At 44.2% G+C, this 18,163-nt stretch overlaps 1 protein-coding gene across 1 annotated transcript in view; it reads right to left on the bottom strand.

Annotated features, from left to right (window-relative positions):
- CD101 (CD101 molecule) overlaps positions 1-17,894 on the bottom strand; it is a 36,277-nt gene extending 18,383 nt beyond the window's left edge. Inside the window, exons 1-4 of the mRNA XM_037038891.1 lie at positions 17,814-17,894; positions 9,918-10,298; positions 8,010-8,423; positions 1,717-2,103 (exon numbers count right to left, since the gene is read on the bottom strand). Coding sequence (XP_036894786.1) covers positions 1,717-2,103; positions 8,010-8,423; positions 9,918-10,298; positions 17,814-17,856 — 1,225 coding nt within the window. The 5' untranslated portion in view covers positions 17,857-17,894. The remainder of the gene's footprint in view (positions 1-1,716; positions 2,104-8,009; positions 8,424-9,917; positions 10,299-17,813) is intronic.
- Positions 17,895-18,163: the final 269 nt, after the last annotated feature.

Here is an 18,163-nt window from a genome sequence, read left to right as displayed (position 1 = left end):
ATTGCTCATACTTCAAATAATGGTTTGACTTTCAAAACTGAATGCCCTGAACAAGACCCCGAGTAAACCTGTCATCCGTCATGGCACCCTGACGCTGGCTTGGGGTCTGTGCGCCATGAAGCACACCTGCGGGTCCCTTTGGTACAAACCCCACATAGTGGGTTGAGAAAAGGTCACAGGTATGTTGAGGGAGACGGAGATGCACAAAGCAGAGATTCAGTTCTGTGTAAATATCTAAGCCGCCTACACAATTCTCCCTGATTCCTAGACAGACCAAATGCTGGGTGTGAAAACTAACACCCACATACTTCCCGGCGTGCACTCCAGGCCAAGGCTTCTGTGTCTCCTCCCCTAGTAGCAAATGGGGAGATGAAGAAAAGTGTGAAAGGGAAATGTGTCTGTCTTTGGAGATGCCTCCAGGGAGCAAGTACAGCACGGATATCTTTAGTTTCAGTTTGTGTTTGTTTTTGCTCTGGGGCAAATTAAATCTTTCGAGAACTTTGAATTTAACACTCAGCCCAGAGATTCACACAACCAACCCCCATAGCCACTGGTTCTTCATCTGCAGACTCAACCAGCCGTGGGTCGGAAATATCACGCATGCAAGGTTATGTTGCCACTGACCCATACTATGCAATTAGGCCTAAGACAGGTGCATCTGTCCTGAACACGTGCAGACTTCTTTCCTTGTCATTACCCCGTAAACAGTACAGTATAACATCCACTTACATGATGTTTACACTGTGTCAGGTATTCTAAGTAATCTAGAAGTGAGTTTAAGTAGCCAAGAGGACATGCATAGGTTACGTGTGAACACTATGCCATTTTATATAAGGGGCTTGAGCACCCGTGGGCTGTGGTATCCATGGGGACCCTGGAACCACCTGCCTGCAGACACCAAGAGGCCACTACATTAGTTGTATACGTGTCTGTTTTCTCTCCACGCAGAAAGCTCTGACTATTCAAACATATTTTAGGTCACCCAACCTTCATAAACTAAATGACAGCTGAACAGCCTGTCCAGTCCCATGCCTACAGATACTAGGACCCATTGGACAGGCATCTCACCCCATCACAGCAAAAGACAGGGAACGGAGCCTGTCCTCTCTCATCTCCCTCTTCATTCCTTGCTCTGTGCCATGCTTTGATGCAGAATTAAGACTTAGCGTCCGTCCCTATGTCAGGGGAAGATAATAGACGGTTGATAAAGGGCCCCTGAAAGACGTCAGAAGAGCGTGGGGCAGTAATGTGGGTGTCTATGCCCCAGGAAGAGAGCATAATGGAGCTTTTCTCTTTTAGCTTTACTCACATGACACACACAACTAAAGAAGACAGGACTTCATTCACCCAGGTGTTCTCTGCTTGAAGAAAAACCCAACGTATAAAAATGAGAGCTCATGGCAAATACAATAAAAGAATCTAAGACAGCAAGAAAGGACTTAAGGACAATCTAATTGTGGGTCACCATTTTACATTTGAGGAAGCTCAGGTTTAGAGACATAAAGTGGTGTATCCATGGTCATGACCCATTTAATGGCTCAAGCATAGGACTCAGGTCTTTGGCTAGTTCAGGTGCTTTCCTTTACCTCCCCTCAAAGTGACCCGACTGACACCTGACTCTTTAGGAGACCTCCACTGTGTCCCCCAGGCACCCTGTGCTAGACAAGGAGAGGGTCTGAAAGCAGCCACACTGTGTCTGGTCCCAACTTCACCTACCTGCTGGCTTCCTGAGGTGCACGCGACTGTCTGGTGACTGCTTTCTCTGGAGCACTTGCCAGGAGCCCCTCTGAGCCCTGGCCATCTCTACCACCACACAGCTGTAGGTGCCTTCATCTTCTGGCCCTGCAGCGAAGATCTTGAGAGAGAAAGCCTTGGGGCTTAATTTTGAGATCTGGAGTTGTCCTTGACTTGCTCTCTCTTTGTAGTCTGTCTTCAGATGCAGAACTCCGCCAGCATCAATGTGGGCCATTTCGACACCATTGAAGAACCAAACGCCCTGAAGCTGTGGGTCCTGGCCACTGCCCACTATCAGGCACGTCAGGTCTAAGGGTTTCCCTTCGGCAAATGTGCTGGTGGCTGTAATGTTGACTTGAAAATCTCTCTCTAGGAAACAAAAGCCAGGCAGGGGTTTAGAGAGGCCACTGCATCTGTCCCTGCAGCAGCAGAGAGAGGTGTTAGCCTCATAAAGACAGCGCAGGCATTTGGGTCTCATGTGGGTGCTCAGGTCTGAGGAACGGGTTAGCCAAAGAAATGCCTGGGATCAAAAATGCCCTTGACTATTTCTTGAATCACACAGAAAGAACAGCACACCTGTTTTTCTGAATGCAATCCTCTTAGGCAGGATATATGCACAGATGTATAAAGCATACAGTGATGTGTTTTTTATACTGTGTTGAATTACTGTAAATTGTGACTGCTCACTTTGTGTTTTGGCTGAAAATATCAAGTGGAATTTTCCTAAGCTAAAAGCACATGGATGTAAGACAAGCCCACAGCTAACATCATTTTTAGCAGTGAAAAGCTTTTCCTCTAAGATCAGGGACAAAGGTGCCCATTCTTACCACCTCTATTCAGTACAGTACTGGAAGTCCTAACCAGAGTGATTAGTCAGAAAAAGAAATAAAGGCATCTAAATTAGACAAAAAAGGAGTAAAATCATCAGTTTGCAGATGACATGAAATCCCAAAATGTAGAAATGTAGAAATCCCAAAAGACTCCACCAAAAACTGTTAAAACTATTATAATAAAAGATTTCAGTGAAATGGTAGGCTACAAAATCAGTATACAAAAAAACTCACTCACATTCCTACACACCAACAATGAACTATTAGGGAAAGAAATTAAGAAACAATGCTATTTACAATAGCATCCAAAAGAAGAAAATACCTAGGAACTTAAACAAGGAGGTAAACAATCTGTATACTGGAAACTATAAATATAGATGAAAGAAATAGAAGTTGGGTCTTATAGAAGAAGACACAAATAAATGGAAAGATAGCCTCTGTTGGAATAATTAATATTGTCAAAATGTCATGCCCACAGGACCCAAAGAAATCTACAGTCATTAGATTGCAATCCCTACCAAAGTTCTAATGGCTTCTTTTTAAACAGAACTAGGAAAAACAGTCATAAAAGTCACAGAGAACCAGGAAAGACTTTGAACAGCTAAAGCAATTTTAAGCAAGAACAAAGGTGGAGGTATCACACTTACTGATTTTAAAAGATATTATAGAACTGTAGTAATCAAAATAGAATGGTACTACCATAAAAATAGACATATACACAAATGGAAGAGTACAGAGCCCAGAAATAAATCTACACATTTACATCGATGGATCTCTGATATGAGTTCCAAGGCCATAAAATGGGGAAAAGACAGTTGCTTTAATAACAGTTGTTGCGAAAAAGGCATAGCTACATGCAAAAGAATGAAGTTGGACCCTCATTTCACACCGTATTTAAATGTCGACTCAAAATGTGGTAAGGATTTCAATGTAAGACCTGAAACTGTAAAGCTGATAGAAGAAGATGAAGGGAAAAGCTTCCCAACATCAATTTGGGCAATAATTTTTTGACCCCTAAATGCACAGACAGCAAAAGCAAAAAATAGACAAGTGAGCTTGCATCACACCAAAACACTTGTGCACAGTAAAAGGAATAATCAGCAGAGTGAAAAGACAGTCTCCAAAATGGAAGAAAATATTTGCAAACTATGTATCTGATAAGGAGTTACTGCCCCAGATATATAAGAAACCAAATTACTTGTTTTTAAAAAATGGGCAAAGGACCTGACTGACATTCCATACAAGTGGCCAATAAGTATATGAAAAGATGCGCAACCTCGCGAGTCATTAGGGAAATGCAAATTAAAACCATGAGAAAGCATCTCACATCTATTATAACAGCTGACAAACACAACAAGTGTTGGTGAGAATGGGGAGAAAAGGGAAGCCTTGTTCACTGTTGGTGACAATGTAAATTGGTCTGGCCATTATAGAAAACAGAATGGAAGCTCCTAAAAAATTAAAAATTAAAAATCAAAGAGTATCACTTCTGGGTATGTAGCCAAAGGAAATGAAGTCAGTATCTGGAAGAGATATCTGCACCCCCCCTGTTCACTGTTCATAATAGACAAGGTCGGTTAACAACCTACGTGTCTGTTTATGGGTGAACAGATAAAGAAAATGTAGAATATATTCACAATGGAGTGCTATTCAGCAATGAAACAAAGGGTATTCTACCATTTTCAACATGAATCAACCTGGAGGACGTTATGCTAGGTGACATATGCCAGACACAGGAAGACAAATTCTCCAGGACCTCACTTATACGCGGATTCTAAAAATATTGCACTCATAGAAGCAGAGCATAGAATGGTGGTTGCCGGGGGCATGGGGGAGGGGGAAAATGGGGAGATGTTGGTCTGAGGGTACAAAGCTTTCATTATGCAGGATGAATAAATTCTGGAGATCTAATGTACAGCATGGTGACTGTAATTATTTATACTGTGTTATACACTTGAAATTTGCTAAAGGACTTCTGGTCAAGATGGAGGCATAGGCAAACACACTTTTGCACCTTGCACAACTACAGAAAAAATTACAACTAGACTACAAAACAAATATCACCCAGAACTGTCAGAAAATTGAGCTGTATGGAAGTACAACAACCAAAGATATAAAGAAGCCACATTCATCCAGATGGGTAAGAGGGGTAGAGACATGGAGAAGCCCAGAGCCCCAGGAGTGGCACAGCCAAGTGGCAGAATGGGTGGTCCCATATTCCTGTGTGGTGGATACCTCGGGAGCAAGGGATCCAAGCCCCCAAACAGACCGCCCAGCAGCCTAGAGTGCCAGTCCCAGGAAGATAAAACCCCGTAACTTCTGGCTGTAAAAGCTAGTGGGGACTGGGGCAGTGGAAGAAACTGCAGGATTATCAGGGATCCCTCTTAAAGCACTCGCTTTGACTTAGGACTTGTACAGTTCTACCCACTCTGGGATTAGCACCAGAGCAACAGCTGGAAGGGCACAGGTGGTATACAGGAAGAAAGTGAAGTGACCAGAAACAGGGCAAATGCCAGGAGATGGCTTTCTCCTGGGCAAAACTCCAGAAGCTAGGCAGCAGCACTGTCTCTTCTTGGAGCTCCCCCAACCCACAACAGAACCACAAAGTGGGTGATACGGGTTGCCCTGCCCTAGTGATCACCTAAGGCTCTGTGCCACACAATTTATAAGTGCCTTCTACAACAGGCCACACTATTGAGACAGGGACTCAAAGCAGCTCTACCTAATACACAGAAACAAACACAGGGAGGCTGCCAAATTGAGGAGACAAAGAAATACGGCCAAACTGAAGAGCAGAACAAAACTCCGAAAAACGAATTAAACAAAGTGGAGATAACCAACCTATCAGTTGCGTAGTTAAAAGCATTGGTTATCAGGATGCTCAAAGAAATCACTGAGTATGGCAATAGCATAAGAAAGACCCAGGCTGCAATGAAGTTTACATTAAGTGAAATAAAGAAACATCTACAGGGACACAACAGTGGAGGGGATGAAACTGAGAGTCAAATCAATGATTTGAAACATAAGGAAGAAAAAAGCATTTAATCAGAATAGCAAGAAGAAAAATAATTTTAAAAAATGAGGATAGAATAAGAAGCCTCTGGAACATCTCCAAATGTACCAACACCTGAATCACAGGGAGCCAGAAGGAAAAGAGAAAGAGGAAGAAACTGAAAACATATTTGAAAAAACGATGAAAGAAAACTTCCCTAATTTTGTGAAGGAAATAGACATGGGAGCAAAGAAAGTCCCAAATAAGTTGACTGCAAAGAGAACCACATCAAAGACACATCATAATTAAAATACCGAATGTGAAAGATAAAGAGAGAATCTTAAAAGCAGCAAGAGAAAAGGAGACAGTTACCTACAAAGGAGTTCCTATAAGCCCATCAGCTAATTTCTCAAGAGAAACCTTGCAGGCAAGAAGGGACTGTCAAGAAGTATGCAAAGTGATGAAAAGCAAGGATCTACAGCTGAAGATCACTCTCCCCAGCAGAGCTCTCATTTAGAATGGAAGGGCAGACAAAGTGCTTCTCAGATAAGGTAAAGCAAAAGGAGTTCATCATCACCAATCCATTATTAAATGAAATGTTAAAGGGACTTATTTAAGAAAAAGAAGATCAAAACTATGAACATTTAAATGGGAACAAGTTCACAAGTATCAACAATTGAATCTTAAAAAAAAACAACACAACATGCAAACAACCAGAACAGGAACAGAATCATAGGTAGGAGATCATTCGGAGGGTTGTCAGCTGGGAGGGTGAAGAGGAGGAATGGCGGAAAAGGTACAGAGAATAAGAAGCATAAATGGTGGGTACAAAATAGACAGGGGGAGGTAAAGAATAGTATAGGAAATGGAGATGCCAAAGAACATATATGTACAACCCATGGATATAAATTAAGGGGAGGATTGCTGGAGGGAAGGGGGGTACCAGGTAGAGGGGGGCAAAGGGGAAAATACTAGGTCAACTGTAATAGCATAATCAGTAAATATATCAAAAAAAGAAGTCTGCTGAAGGAGTTGATCTTAAGCGTTCTCACCGCATGCATGCACACACACACACACACACACACACACAGTAACTCTGAGGGGGTGAGTATGTTAATTAGCTTGACTGTGGTAATCACTTCACAATGCACACATATGTTAAAACATTATGTTGTACACCTTATATATACACATATAATTTGTACTTGCCAAAATAATTAAAGATAAATACAGACTGTTTTACATTTAAATTAATTGTTCCCAAAGAGAGAGGGGAAAAAAGCACATTGATATGTTCCCATAGGGCTCACTGACTGTAAGCTGGACACTTAAGGCCAATAGGACATTTTTTTTTTTACTCTTATTTAGGGAAAGTTTTTCATTGCTTTTTAGAAAGAAAGGAAGGGGAGAGAGAAACATCAATGTGCAAGAGATGCATTGATTGGTTGCCTCTCATACGTGCCTGAAGAGGAGATGGTCCACCCCTGGACAGGGGTGGGAGGCTGGAGGTGGTCAAACCTGCCACCTAAATATACGATCTGACTGGAAACTGAACTCACAACTTTTCGGTTATGGGATGATGTTCTAACCAACTGAGCCACACTGGCCAAGGCACCAACAGGATGATTGTTAATGGGATAGAATAAGACTCTTGCAGAAAGAAAAGAGAAGAGAAGAGAGGAGAAGAGGAGGGGAGGGGAGGGGAGGGGAGGGGGGGGAGGGAGGGAGGGGAGGGAGGGGAGGGGAGGGGAGGGAAAGACTTCAAAGGTTGTCCATTGGATCACTGCTGTCAGCACACATATAAATGGCTTTAGTGACCTCTTATTGCACCAAAGCCTGTGTAGAAAGACCTGGAATTACAGCCAAATTTTGATGACAATGCCAATGGGTCATGAAGAGGGACACCATTCCAAGTTGAAAATGGGTCGGGTGAAAGGAAATCCCACCACTGACTGGGACGAGGCTTTACACTGGAAACTACAGTTGTTCTGAGGTCCAGCTGTCTGCGGGACACAGCTGTTCTCAAAGGCCGGCTCCACCCTCAGCGGTGGGGTGGCCTTGGGCGGAGCGTACAGCATGTCTTGTAGGACCTGCTGAACCACTCGACAGATCTTAGCCCCCACAAACCCTCCTGTGGATAGAGCCAAAACCCGCACATCTTACACGTACCAGCCATGGACGTGGACAACAGTGCGGGGACTGACTGTGGGAAGGTGGGTCTGGGGGAAGGGGACACAAGGGGAAAAATCAGGACAATTGTAATAGCATAAACAACTTCTAAAAAACCTTAATGTCTTTCTTTTACTTATGCTTCCTGGATATCAAAAGGAAAACTTACTCAAGCTTCCTAAACAATTTTTTTTCAGATTCAACAAAAGACCGGACAAAAACAGAAAGTGATCCCCTTTAAGTAACCACTACCAGCCTATCAATGAATTTTCAGAGACCGTTACCTGCCGGCTGGATCCTCAGAGTGGTTGGATCTGTTCGCTTTCTCGCGATGGCAGTCCAGGTGTCGTCCGGGTCTTGAATCCATTCGGTCGCCTCACAGAAGAGCTGGCCCTGATCTGAGGGCCTCAGGCTCCCCACGGACAGCCGGAAGGTAGTGGCCCCGAGCCTGTCGAGCCGCACGTCGCCGACTTTGAACCTCTCTGCGTACAAGGGGCCGGGCACCAACATAAAATCTCTGGAGAGGGAAATAATCTTGGTGGCTGGACTTTGTCCATCCTGCATCAGGTACCAGGTGACAGACAGGTGGGTGTGCTGAGCGGTGGCTTTGGCTACCTCACAGGTAAGTTCCAGTGGCTCACCTTCCTCCTTGCTGAGGGTCTGGGGACTCATGGTGGCAGAGAGGGTGTCTGGAATCACTAGAAGAGGAGAAATGATGAGACTTGGTTGACCCCACATCTGGCCTCCTTAGATGGAGATGCTGCCCTGACCCTTCACCTCTAAATACACGCTTTGAGGTTCTTTTCCAGTAGCCCCGTGTTCCCTATTGCCAACATAAGGGTTGGCATCTGTGTACATTGGCTGATGGAACGCAGCAAAGCTGATGGCTCACTGATGTACTTACCCCAACTTTAAACTTTTAGCATGGGCTGTAACCCATTTTGCTACTTGGACACAGAGTTTTTAAAGGGGAAAAATCCTGGGAGCTAGAAGACCTAAATTCTGACCCTAAATCTGTCTCTATTTGACTATATGAACTGGAGCAAGTCACATCACTTCCTTGGGCCTTTATAAAATAAAACTCTGAGACAATCTGTTATTATCTTCCATTCAGAGCCAAAATGCAACCCTTACAAAAGTTTTTTCAAAGACTTTATTTATTTATTTTTAGAGAGAGGGGAAGGGAAGGAGAAAGAGAGAGATAGAAACATCAGTGTGTGGTTGCCTCTCACATGCCCCATACCGGGGACCTGGCCTAGGCATGTGCCCTGACTGGGAATTGAACTGGGGACCCTTTGGTTCATAGGCCTGAGCTCAATCCACTGAGCTACACCAGCTAGGGCCAAAAGTTTCAATAACTGTCCTACAACCTTATCATTCTCTGTAGGAAGTCACACAACCTGAGCTTGGGGGAAGGCAATGCTTATACTCAATTAGGGAATATTTACTGAGCATACACTCAGTGCCAGCCCCTGTGCAAAGAGCTGAGATAAAGATTGCCTTCTCCTGGAGCTCAGGGTGAGGTATGAGAGTCATTCACCACATAAGTCACCACATAAATGGGTGAGTGCTAGTAATAGTGGTGTGCGTAGGGCATCAAGAGGAAACAAAGATTGGAATACTGCCCATGACAGTCAGGACAGGTTCCACAGCAGAGGTACTATTTAAACTGGGTTCTGAAGTATACGTAGGAGTTTGCTAGGCTGAAAAGGGAGTGGTAAGATATTACAGGTGGGGGCCAAGATGGTAACTGAAGAACTGTTACCCTCCCCTTTCAGGTAAATATGCTAGAGAACAATAGTTTGAAAAGAAGCATTTCCAAGTTAATGACTTACCACCTGTCACATCAATATGGGCTCTTATCAAGTGAAAGTTCTGCTTCCAAGAGGAGACACAACATGGTGAGAAATCTCAAAGCTTTGTTGTGATTACAAATCTATGGATAGCCGAGGACATGGCCTTGGGAAGACCATGCCCTATCTCAATCTTCATGGCAATGTCCATTGGGAAAATTGAGAATGTTGGAAAATACAAAATACCTCCTTGTGACAAATCTCCAAACTACCCGGAGGGAAACATGGGATCTTACGCCAAAGCAAACAGCACGGTATGAAGCCATGTCACATCGCCAGGTATTGCGAGGATGGGGAGTCTCCCTCGGGCGGGCTAGCAGAGGAGGGCAAATGGCTTACCATTGAGAGTAATCTTCGCACTGTAAGTCCCGTAGTATATTTGATCGGTGTTCGGGGTGTGACACTCGTATTCCCCAGCATCCTTCACCTGGAGCTTTGAGATGTGCAGCAGGACCGAGTTGCCCTGGACTCTCTCCACATAGATTTCCCTGCTCTGCACCCGCCCGGCATACTTCGCATAAGAGAAGGCGGCATCTTTGGTGCTGATGATCTGGATTTCCTGGTGCGGAGCTGTCGGCAGGTAAACAGACCACTGGAAATGCTGCTCCGAAGGTCCCTGGTGGCCAGTGACAGTGCAGCCGATGCTGATGGGGTAGCCTTCAGCTCTAAACAGCGGTCCTTTCTGAACTGTTACTTGTCTCTGGCCAATGCTGAGCTTAGCTTGCAAGTGGGAGAAGGAAAGAGGAATAAAAATAGATTAGTGCCCCAGTTCCCAATGGGCTACCCTTCTCCCTGTGTTACAATTCTAGAAAATGAGATCGCGGGTTATTAACTATAATCAACCCAAACGTTCAACACTTTCTTCAGGCCAAGGAGCAGAAGGATGGCTTGATGAGTTCATTGTTCTTTTATAACTTTAACTTCCATTGTAATCTCTAGTCTCTTAAAAACAAGTCCAGCTTCATCCATGTAACATGGTCCCTACTACGACACATATCTGCTTATCCAAATGCACTTATTTTAAAGTAAATGCGATGTATGATGATTCCCCTTTCCATCAGTTTTTGGGGAAGCTCAGCAGGTACTTCTTTAAGCCTCAGCATCTTAGGTACTCACAGAAGTGAGCAAAAGTGTCCGGTGCTGCCCAGGGGACGATGCTTTCGTCTGTGGGTTGGTTGGAACTATTTGAAGCTCTTGGCCACATCTGATGTAATGTCAGCTAAAATTAGCATCTGGAGAGATAGCGGTACTTCCTTTCTATACTAACGAGTGATTTCTGTTTTGTCATTTTTAAAAGAGCCACCACAGCTTTACTGAAAAGCTTCATAAAGATGATGGTCAAGTCCAGCAGGATCTGGAATACGAATTTATTTTAGTTCTTCCCTTACCCCAAATTTTTAGCTGGGACCACTATGGAATGTTTCCCTTTCGGACACATCTCATGTGTTAGATTTAAAGGAGAAACCGTTACTAAATGATAATGTGCTGGGAAGTTAAACAGGTATGAGCAGGGTAGGAATGATGGGCCAGGTACTGAAAGGTCACCAGGGTGGAAAGCCCTGGGTGCCTAGCCACGCACAACTGTGGGGCGGGACCTTGCCCGCAGGGTGACCTTTCCTCCCTTATGGTATTGCTGGTCTTGCAGCTGATCTGTTGTATCAGCTGAACTTTCATATCGCCAGTCAGATGGTAGCCCTCCTCAGAGGAAAGACAAGAGGACCAAAAAATAGCCACCTACAAAAGCCCTTGCATGACCGCTTCCTCAAGCGTTAAGCCCTAGAGGTAACATCGAGACCTGGGCTGTGTTTCAGCTCCAGGCCCAGAAAAGCAGGAAGGCCAGGCAGGGCAACACCATGGCTGACCTCAGGACCGGCTACGTTGACTAATGAACCCCTGCCCTGGTGCCGAAAGGACACACCTGGGGAGCGGATGACTATTCTAGTGAGGACCTTCTCTGGGACCTCCTCTAAGATCCCCATCTCTAAAAGCCCTTAGGTTGCAGGACCCAGTGGTGCTCTGGCTCTCTCTCTCCTCCCTTGCTGCCCCCCCACCACCCCCCAAGTTCCAAGGGCCCTTCTTTTGTCTCTCTAACTTGCTTCCCAAGCCCATTTTCCCTACAGCTCACTTCTACCTCTGTGACTTCCCGAATAAACTTTCTCTTACAGTTTGAGTCTTGGCTTTGAGTTCTTTCTTAACCAGTACTCAAGCACCGAGGTTCCTGAACCGAGGCTTCACTGCACGTAATATTCTGGCACTGTTTCACTGCTAACGGAAACATTTTCTCTGCATACCCATGTTCAGAAAATTAAAGAGAAAAGAAAGCTAGGAAGTGGTTACCACGAGTCAGAAAAGTGACGCTGCGTGGGATGAAGGGCTGCAATCTGAAAGGGGTACATAGCAGGGTGGTGGGGGCTTCAGAGTCCTGGCAACGTTCTATCCATTTCTTGACCTGGGCAGGCATTACACAGGTTTTACTTTTTACTTATTTGTTCAACTGCACATCTCTGTTTTACTAACTTATCTTTTGTGTTATATTTCACAATAAAAATGTCTTTAAAAGATATGGTTTCTGAGGTACTACTAACCTGTTTCTATCGGGGCGTGTTTCCACCATGTTATTTTTGGTAGCTAGGAAACACCAACGTTTTGCATGACTTTTCAGAGAGATGGGTATACCGCATTGAGAACATTTTATTGTGAAAACTAGCACTTCCTTTTCTCCTGCTTTATTTGCCAATTCAACAAATATTTATTAAACCACTAAGATTATTTTTGATGCTTCAGGAGCCAAGATACAAAGATGAGTTTGAGATCATCTCTGACTTATACATTTTATAATTTGGTCAAGTAGCCTAATAGAGAAATATGATAAAAATGCCTTTAGGAATTTGAAGAAAGAAGAGATTATATTTTTTGAGGAGGGAAATAGATCAGGTTCATGAAAGAGACAGTGTTTGAACCGGACTTTAGGGAACTGAAAAGACTGTGACAGTTTAAGTGGGGAGTCAGGGCCTCTTAGGTAACAAGACTTCACGAAGAGACCGAACAAGTGGGAATCAAAAGACTTGTTAAAGGAAATAGGGAGTAATCAGTTCAATTAGGGGACGGGCCCCATGAAGATTAATTAATAGAAGGAGGTAAGACTAGGTAGGACATTTGCGTTCAAAACACAGAGGACTTGACTTTCATAATTAAATGCTTGAACTTGATTGACTAGGCCATGGGAAGTCCACTGGAAGCGTTTGAAGGGTCTCAGGAAAATTACCCTGACAGTTGGGTGTAGGATGAGGGAAACTGGAAACAGACAGGAGGTAATGACTGTAGCCCAGGAGAGACGTGACTAAGGCGATGGGAATGGCAAGAAGGGGACTGAGATGTGTTGAATTGGCCAAAAAGTCTGTTTAGTTTTTTTCTGTAAAATAACTGAGACATTTTTCACTTTCACCAGTAACTTTATTAATTTGGATATTTTGAGTATGTCAATTATCTCCTGCATGGTAGAATGTTGATTGTTCTCAATTAATGTCTCAGTTTGATCATTATCAACTTCAACTGGTCCACCCGAGTGTGGAGCATTACCCAGCGAGAAATCTCTAGCATGGAACTTCACAAACCACTTTTGATGTATTCCATCAGTCACAGCACCTTCTCCATATACTGCATAAATCTTTTTTTTTTTGCATTTCAGTTGTGTTTTTACCTTTCTTGAAATAATAAAGCAAAGTAGGCTGAAAATGTTATGTATTTTCTTCCATCTTCAGTATTAAAATGGCTACACAAACACTCACCAATCTTGATGTTTTTTTTAAAAAATGCACACTGATACGACAGCTGTCACAATACAATCTAACGAAATTGTTTCAAATGAAGTCAAAGACACCTAAGCACTACTAGAGCCCCCTTACAGAAAAAACCCATCGAACTTTTTGACCAACACAATCGAAGCCACTGTGGTGATAGAATCTATTTTTTCAGTGCCTTGGGTTCCTACAGGTGGTCGAGTGAAACGAAGGATGGAAGGTAGGAAGAAAAACAAGGTAATACCCTGGTTCTGTGAGGGCGACTGGGAGGAAAATGGTCCTGTGTAACAGAAATAAGGATATCAGGAAAAGTTACTGTCCTGTGTTCAAACATGAGGAAGATGATAATGCAATTAGTCTCAGAAATACTAAATTGGATCATTCATGGAATAAACAGAAAAGACAGCCAGCAAATATTTGGGAATATTTAAACATGTATATTGGTGCTTTAAAGTCTTCTACCCTTTGAAAAGATGTATATTTTCATCCTTTCAAGAACTCTATGGTAGTTCCATATTTAGCAATGTCAAAACTTGCAAACATTCGAGCCACAGTTGAAGCTAGAGTTGCAAATGCCAAATCTCTGGCTGTCTCCGTGGTTCCTCACGCCTTCGTGTAAATGCTTGTTCGTAACTAGGGAGAGTTCTGGGCTAGAGATGCAAACTAAGCTGGTTACATAGTAATATTGGGAAGCGTCAGGGAATATAAGAGGGCTGAAGGGAGACTACTAGAAAATCTCTTTATTTAGGGGGTTGGATGAGAAGCAAAACCTATTGAAGGAAGAGATGGGGAGATGAAAGGGCAGCCAGGACAGTGACTTGGGAATCAAAGGAGACAAATCGTTCCAACACGGAAGGGCTTTCAGCCCTGCAGAATGCTGCTGAGGCTGAGGAGTCGAAAGGGAAAGCAAAGCCTTTCAGTGTCACGATGAGGGTGTCCGTGGAGACCTTTGTAGAAGGAATTCCAGTCAAGCAGAAGCAGCAGATTTCAATGGTCAGCAGCCAATGGAGGAAGTGTGAACTACCGGATTTTGCCATGTATATATAATGCACACCCAGGTTTCAGTACTAATTCCTATGTATAATGCCCATCCTTATTTTTACCTCAAAAATTTGGGCAAAAAGTGCACATTATACACAGAAAAACATGGTCCTTCAAGAAGGTTCACGGAGAAGAGAAGAAGAAGAGTAAGATGGCAGCCGGAAAGAGTTGCTGGGTAGGGAGCAGCAGGGAGGGCTGGGCCGGATGCAGGTGCCATTGAGAGACGGATGGCGACGGAGAAAGGGTGATGGATGGAGTAAGTTCCTAGTAGAGGTGCGAGGTCTAGAACACGACTGGGATGGTACCGCTTTCCCAGAAAAGCAAAAGACATCGTGTAGAGGTTTCACAGGTATTTTTGAGGTCGGAGGGAATGAAGATGTCAATTCGAATGTCTTTGCATTGCAGTCGTACGCGGGAGCACTTGGTAACAAATAGATTCTCTGTGGGATGTGCAGCCCGTGCTTTCCTGCTCCTAAAGAGTGAGATGCCTCGGAGGGCTGTCGCATTTATTTCTCTTTTAATGGAGCTGTTAGATGCCCTTGCAGAGCAGCTCCTGGTCTCACCGACCAATGGGCACACAGCTCGGTGCCCACATACCACATCGGACTCCTACACCTGAAACGTGAAGAATTCCTTGATGGTACTGGCTTTTTCAAAACTGTCCCTGGAATTGCCAAATTTGCCATTCCAGTATTCTTTGAAGGGAAGCTATTAGGTTGAACCACATAAAATGGCTCATGTCTGACCATTTCTGATCAACGAAAACAGCAACGTCAAATGATTCCACCTCACAGAAACTCTACCTGGAGAACATACCATTCCTTTCTTTACATATCCAAAAACCTATGTGCGTGGAGGCTGGGAGAGCTTCCATCCATAACTGAGTGGATTTTTTTCATGAATACAGTGTCAGTAAGACAACCAATATTCCCGCCCCAGAACCCTCCCATGTTCCTGGCTGTTGTTTGTAGGGCATCTACGTAGGGAGAGGGGTGACAGGTCAAGTATGCAAAACTAAGGGCTAGATCCAGGAGCTCACTCACCTGTGACATTGACCTCATCTAGCACGATACAACAGGATTAATCGGTCTTCGTATTTACCAAAAACATAAATAAATTAGGGCAAAGCATATATTTGCTAAACAATGCAATTGATCAATTTGTCATCACCTCATTTCCTTCATCCCCCCTCAATATTTGTGATGACTGACAGCAGGCTTCCAAAGTTTTTTCAAGTTACTTCCTGATTTATGAGCTCTTCGCACAAAAACTGTGGTTCTCTACAAAATTAGCGGTGAGGGTGAGTCAGAATTTAGAAGAAAGAAATATACAGTCCAGCACAAAAATAATGCCCCTTTTTTATTACAAAGGCTTTTATTACAAAATCATAAGCATGTAATTCTGTAACAGGACAATATCACACTTAAGCTCGCCCTGTGACATTTTAGGCGAAATGTTCAAATTGAAACTATACGTGATTACACCTGTATTATTACCCTACCAACCACACTTAAGCAGGCATTATTTCTGCCAGACCCTGTATATAACCCAGTGTAGGCCATTGTTTAAATGGGTTAAAGAAAAGATGCCAGTATTTTTTAACTTTTTGATCTGTGGTTACTACTTTCTTGCCTCCAGAACTTCCAGCCTGCTCAGAGAGAGAGACAGACAGACAGACAGAGACAGAGACAGAGGGAGAATTTGCAAGTGTCTGACTTGCCCAATATGAGCCCAGCTTCCCCCTACACACAAGCCAAACACACACCCCAAACTGGCAAAGTGTGTGCACCAGCAGGGGTGTCCAACCTATACTCAGCAGGTTGCATGTGGCCCAGGATGGCTATGAATGCAGCCCAACACAAAATTGTAAATTTACCTAAAACCTTTTTTTTTTGCTCCTCAGTTTTCATTAGTATTGGTCTATTTAATGTGTGCCCAAGACAACTCTTCTCCCAGTGTGGCCCAGAGAAGCAAAAAGTTGGGCACCCCTGCAATGAGAGCATCTCATTCAGACAACTGACCAGCACAAAGAGGAACACATTTGCCAACAGTCCCCAAGAGCCTGCCCCCACTAGCCATCAACACCTCCCAGGCCAGTCCAGTGGGCACCGATCACCCAGCACGTAGTCCTAATGATTTTTTTCACAGGCCCCCTCTCATCCCATCCAGCCCCCATCCGACCCTCACCTCACACTACCCAATGTCCCTTGCATCACGAGCCCAGCTGAGCTCAAGCCAGTATCTATTAGGCATGTCCTTAGCTGAGTGCTGCACACTTTTTGTGCTTAGCCACAGCCCTGGTCACGCCAGCTATAATCTGCTCTAGTTCCCCTGTGCTCCAGTCATTCAAACCTCTGCTCTCACTCAGTCCCGTCCGTAAAGCAGCTCTCAGCCTGGTCCACACAGGGGATTAAAGGGTCCATAAACCTGGGCGGGGGGGAAAAACCCTATACTTGTATCTTCACTGATCCTCCTGGAAATTTAGTATTTCCTTCAGTCACGAATGTAGAAACACACCATAAATATTTTCACATCACATTACACTTGCTGCAGATATCTTGAAATGTTGTTCACATTCATTACTGCTTTGAATTGGGTGGTTAATAGACCATCTGCAGATTGTTACAGAATGTGTAAAGAAACAAATAAATGACTACATCACCAACTATTTAAAAATATTTTGATACCTGCATTTCAGTATGACTGATTCCCCCTATAATCCTTTGAATTTATTTTATGCACTTAAGAAATTATTCTGAGATGGGGTGTACAGACTTTACCGGATGGTGAAGGTGCCCCCAGCACAAAACAGTACCTGCTCCCACAGTACCTTGCGCTGCTCTGGAACCATGTCATTCCCCTCCCAGTTCATCCGTTCTCCCATTTACCTTCAAATTTCCCACACCCCTCCCCATACCCCCGTGTTCTAGCATGCACAAATGCCCCCAGGCTGGCTCAGGCCCCTGCACACACTTCTCAGCAAAGCCAAATGAATGTCCCTGCCCCATCTCAGTCTCTCACCAGTCAATTCCCACTTCAGCCCAGGTGAAGCCCAGAACCTTCTTTCAGCTGAGCCTCAAACTACTAAGTGCTTCCCTGACCTTTCCTTCCATCCCCAAGGCACACTTACCTTGTCAAGCTCTGACATCAGGCAAACCTTAAGCTCATGTCTCTGTCTGGGGAGCTAAACCCCTTACTACCTCTGGGATGGGCTAGCCCAGCAAGACACAGGGAAGGCAGAGCCAGCAAAAACCTGGCATCACAGACAAGAGTCAGGAATCAGTGCCAACACCAGAGACATGTGGCCAGGTTTTTCGTGTTGAGACCGAACTGTCCTGTTCCATGCCCCAACAGCCCCAGTGACAAGAGAAACATGCAGAATAATGACACTTACTCAGAAAGAGAAAGAAAGATGCCACACACGAGATGCGTGCCATTTGGACCAGTACAGGTCTTTCTGGGTGGGGTGGGTGAAGCTGCTCAGACGCCGAATGACAAACGCTATGGTCTCACTGTGAAGGCAAAGAGGAAGCCGTGGTTTCCAGCCCACTGAGAACAGAGAGGGCTTGCAAAAAGCCAAGCTCGTTGCATCATGGTTCTTTGCTAATTGCTCCAATTTGGGTATATAAGTCGTCTTCACGGGTAAGTATATGTTTACACAGATAAAAATGAGAAAATATAGCCTTGTCCTGGCCAAATATGCATCAGCAGGTAATCACAAGGGAATTTAAGCAAACTGAGTAA

The sequence above is a fragment of the Sturnira hondurensis genome, unplaced genomic scaffold (genome assembly GCF_014824575.4).
Source record: "Sturnira hondurensis isolate 20B ecotype Veracruz unplaced genomic scaffold, ASM1482457v3 Scaffold0024822, whole genome shotgun sequence".
Taxonomy (NCBI): Eukaryota; Metazoa; Chordata; class Mammalia; order Chiroptera; family Phyllostomidae; genus Sturnira; species Sturnira hondurensis.
This window is presented reverse-complemented; position numbering and strand designations above follow the sequence as displayed.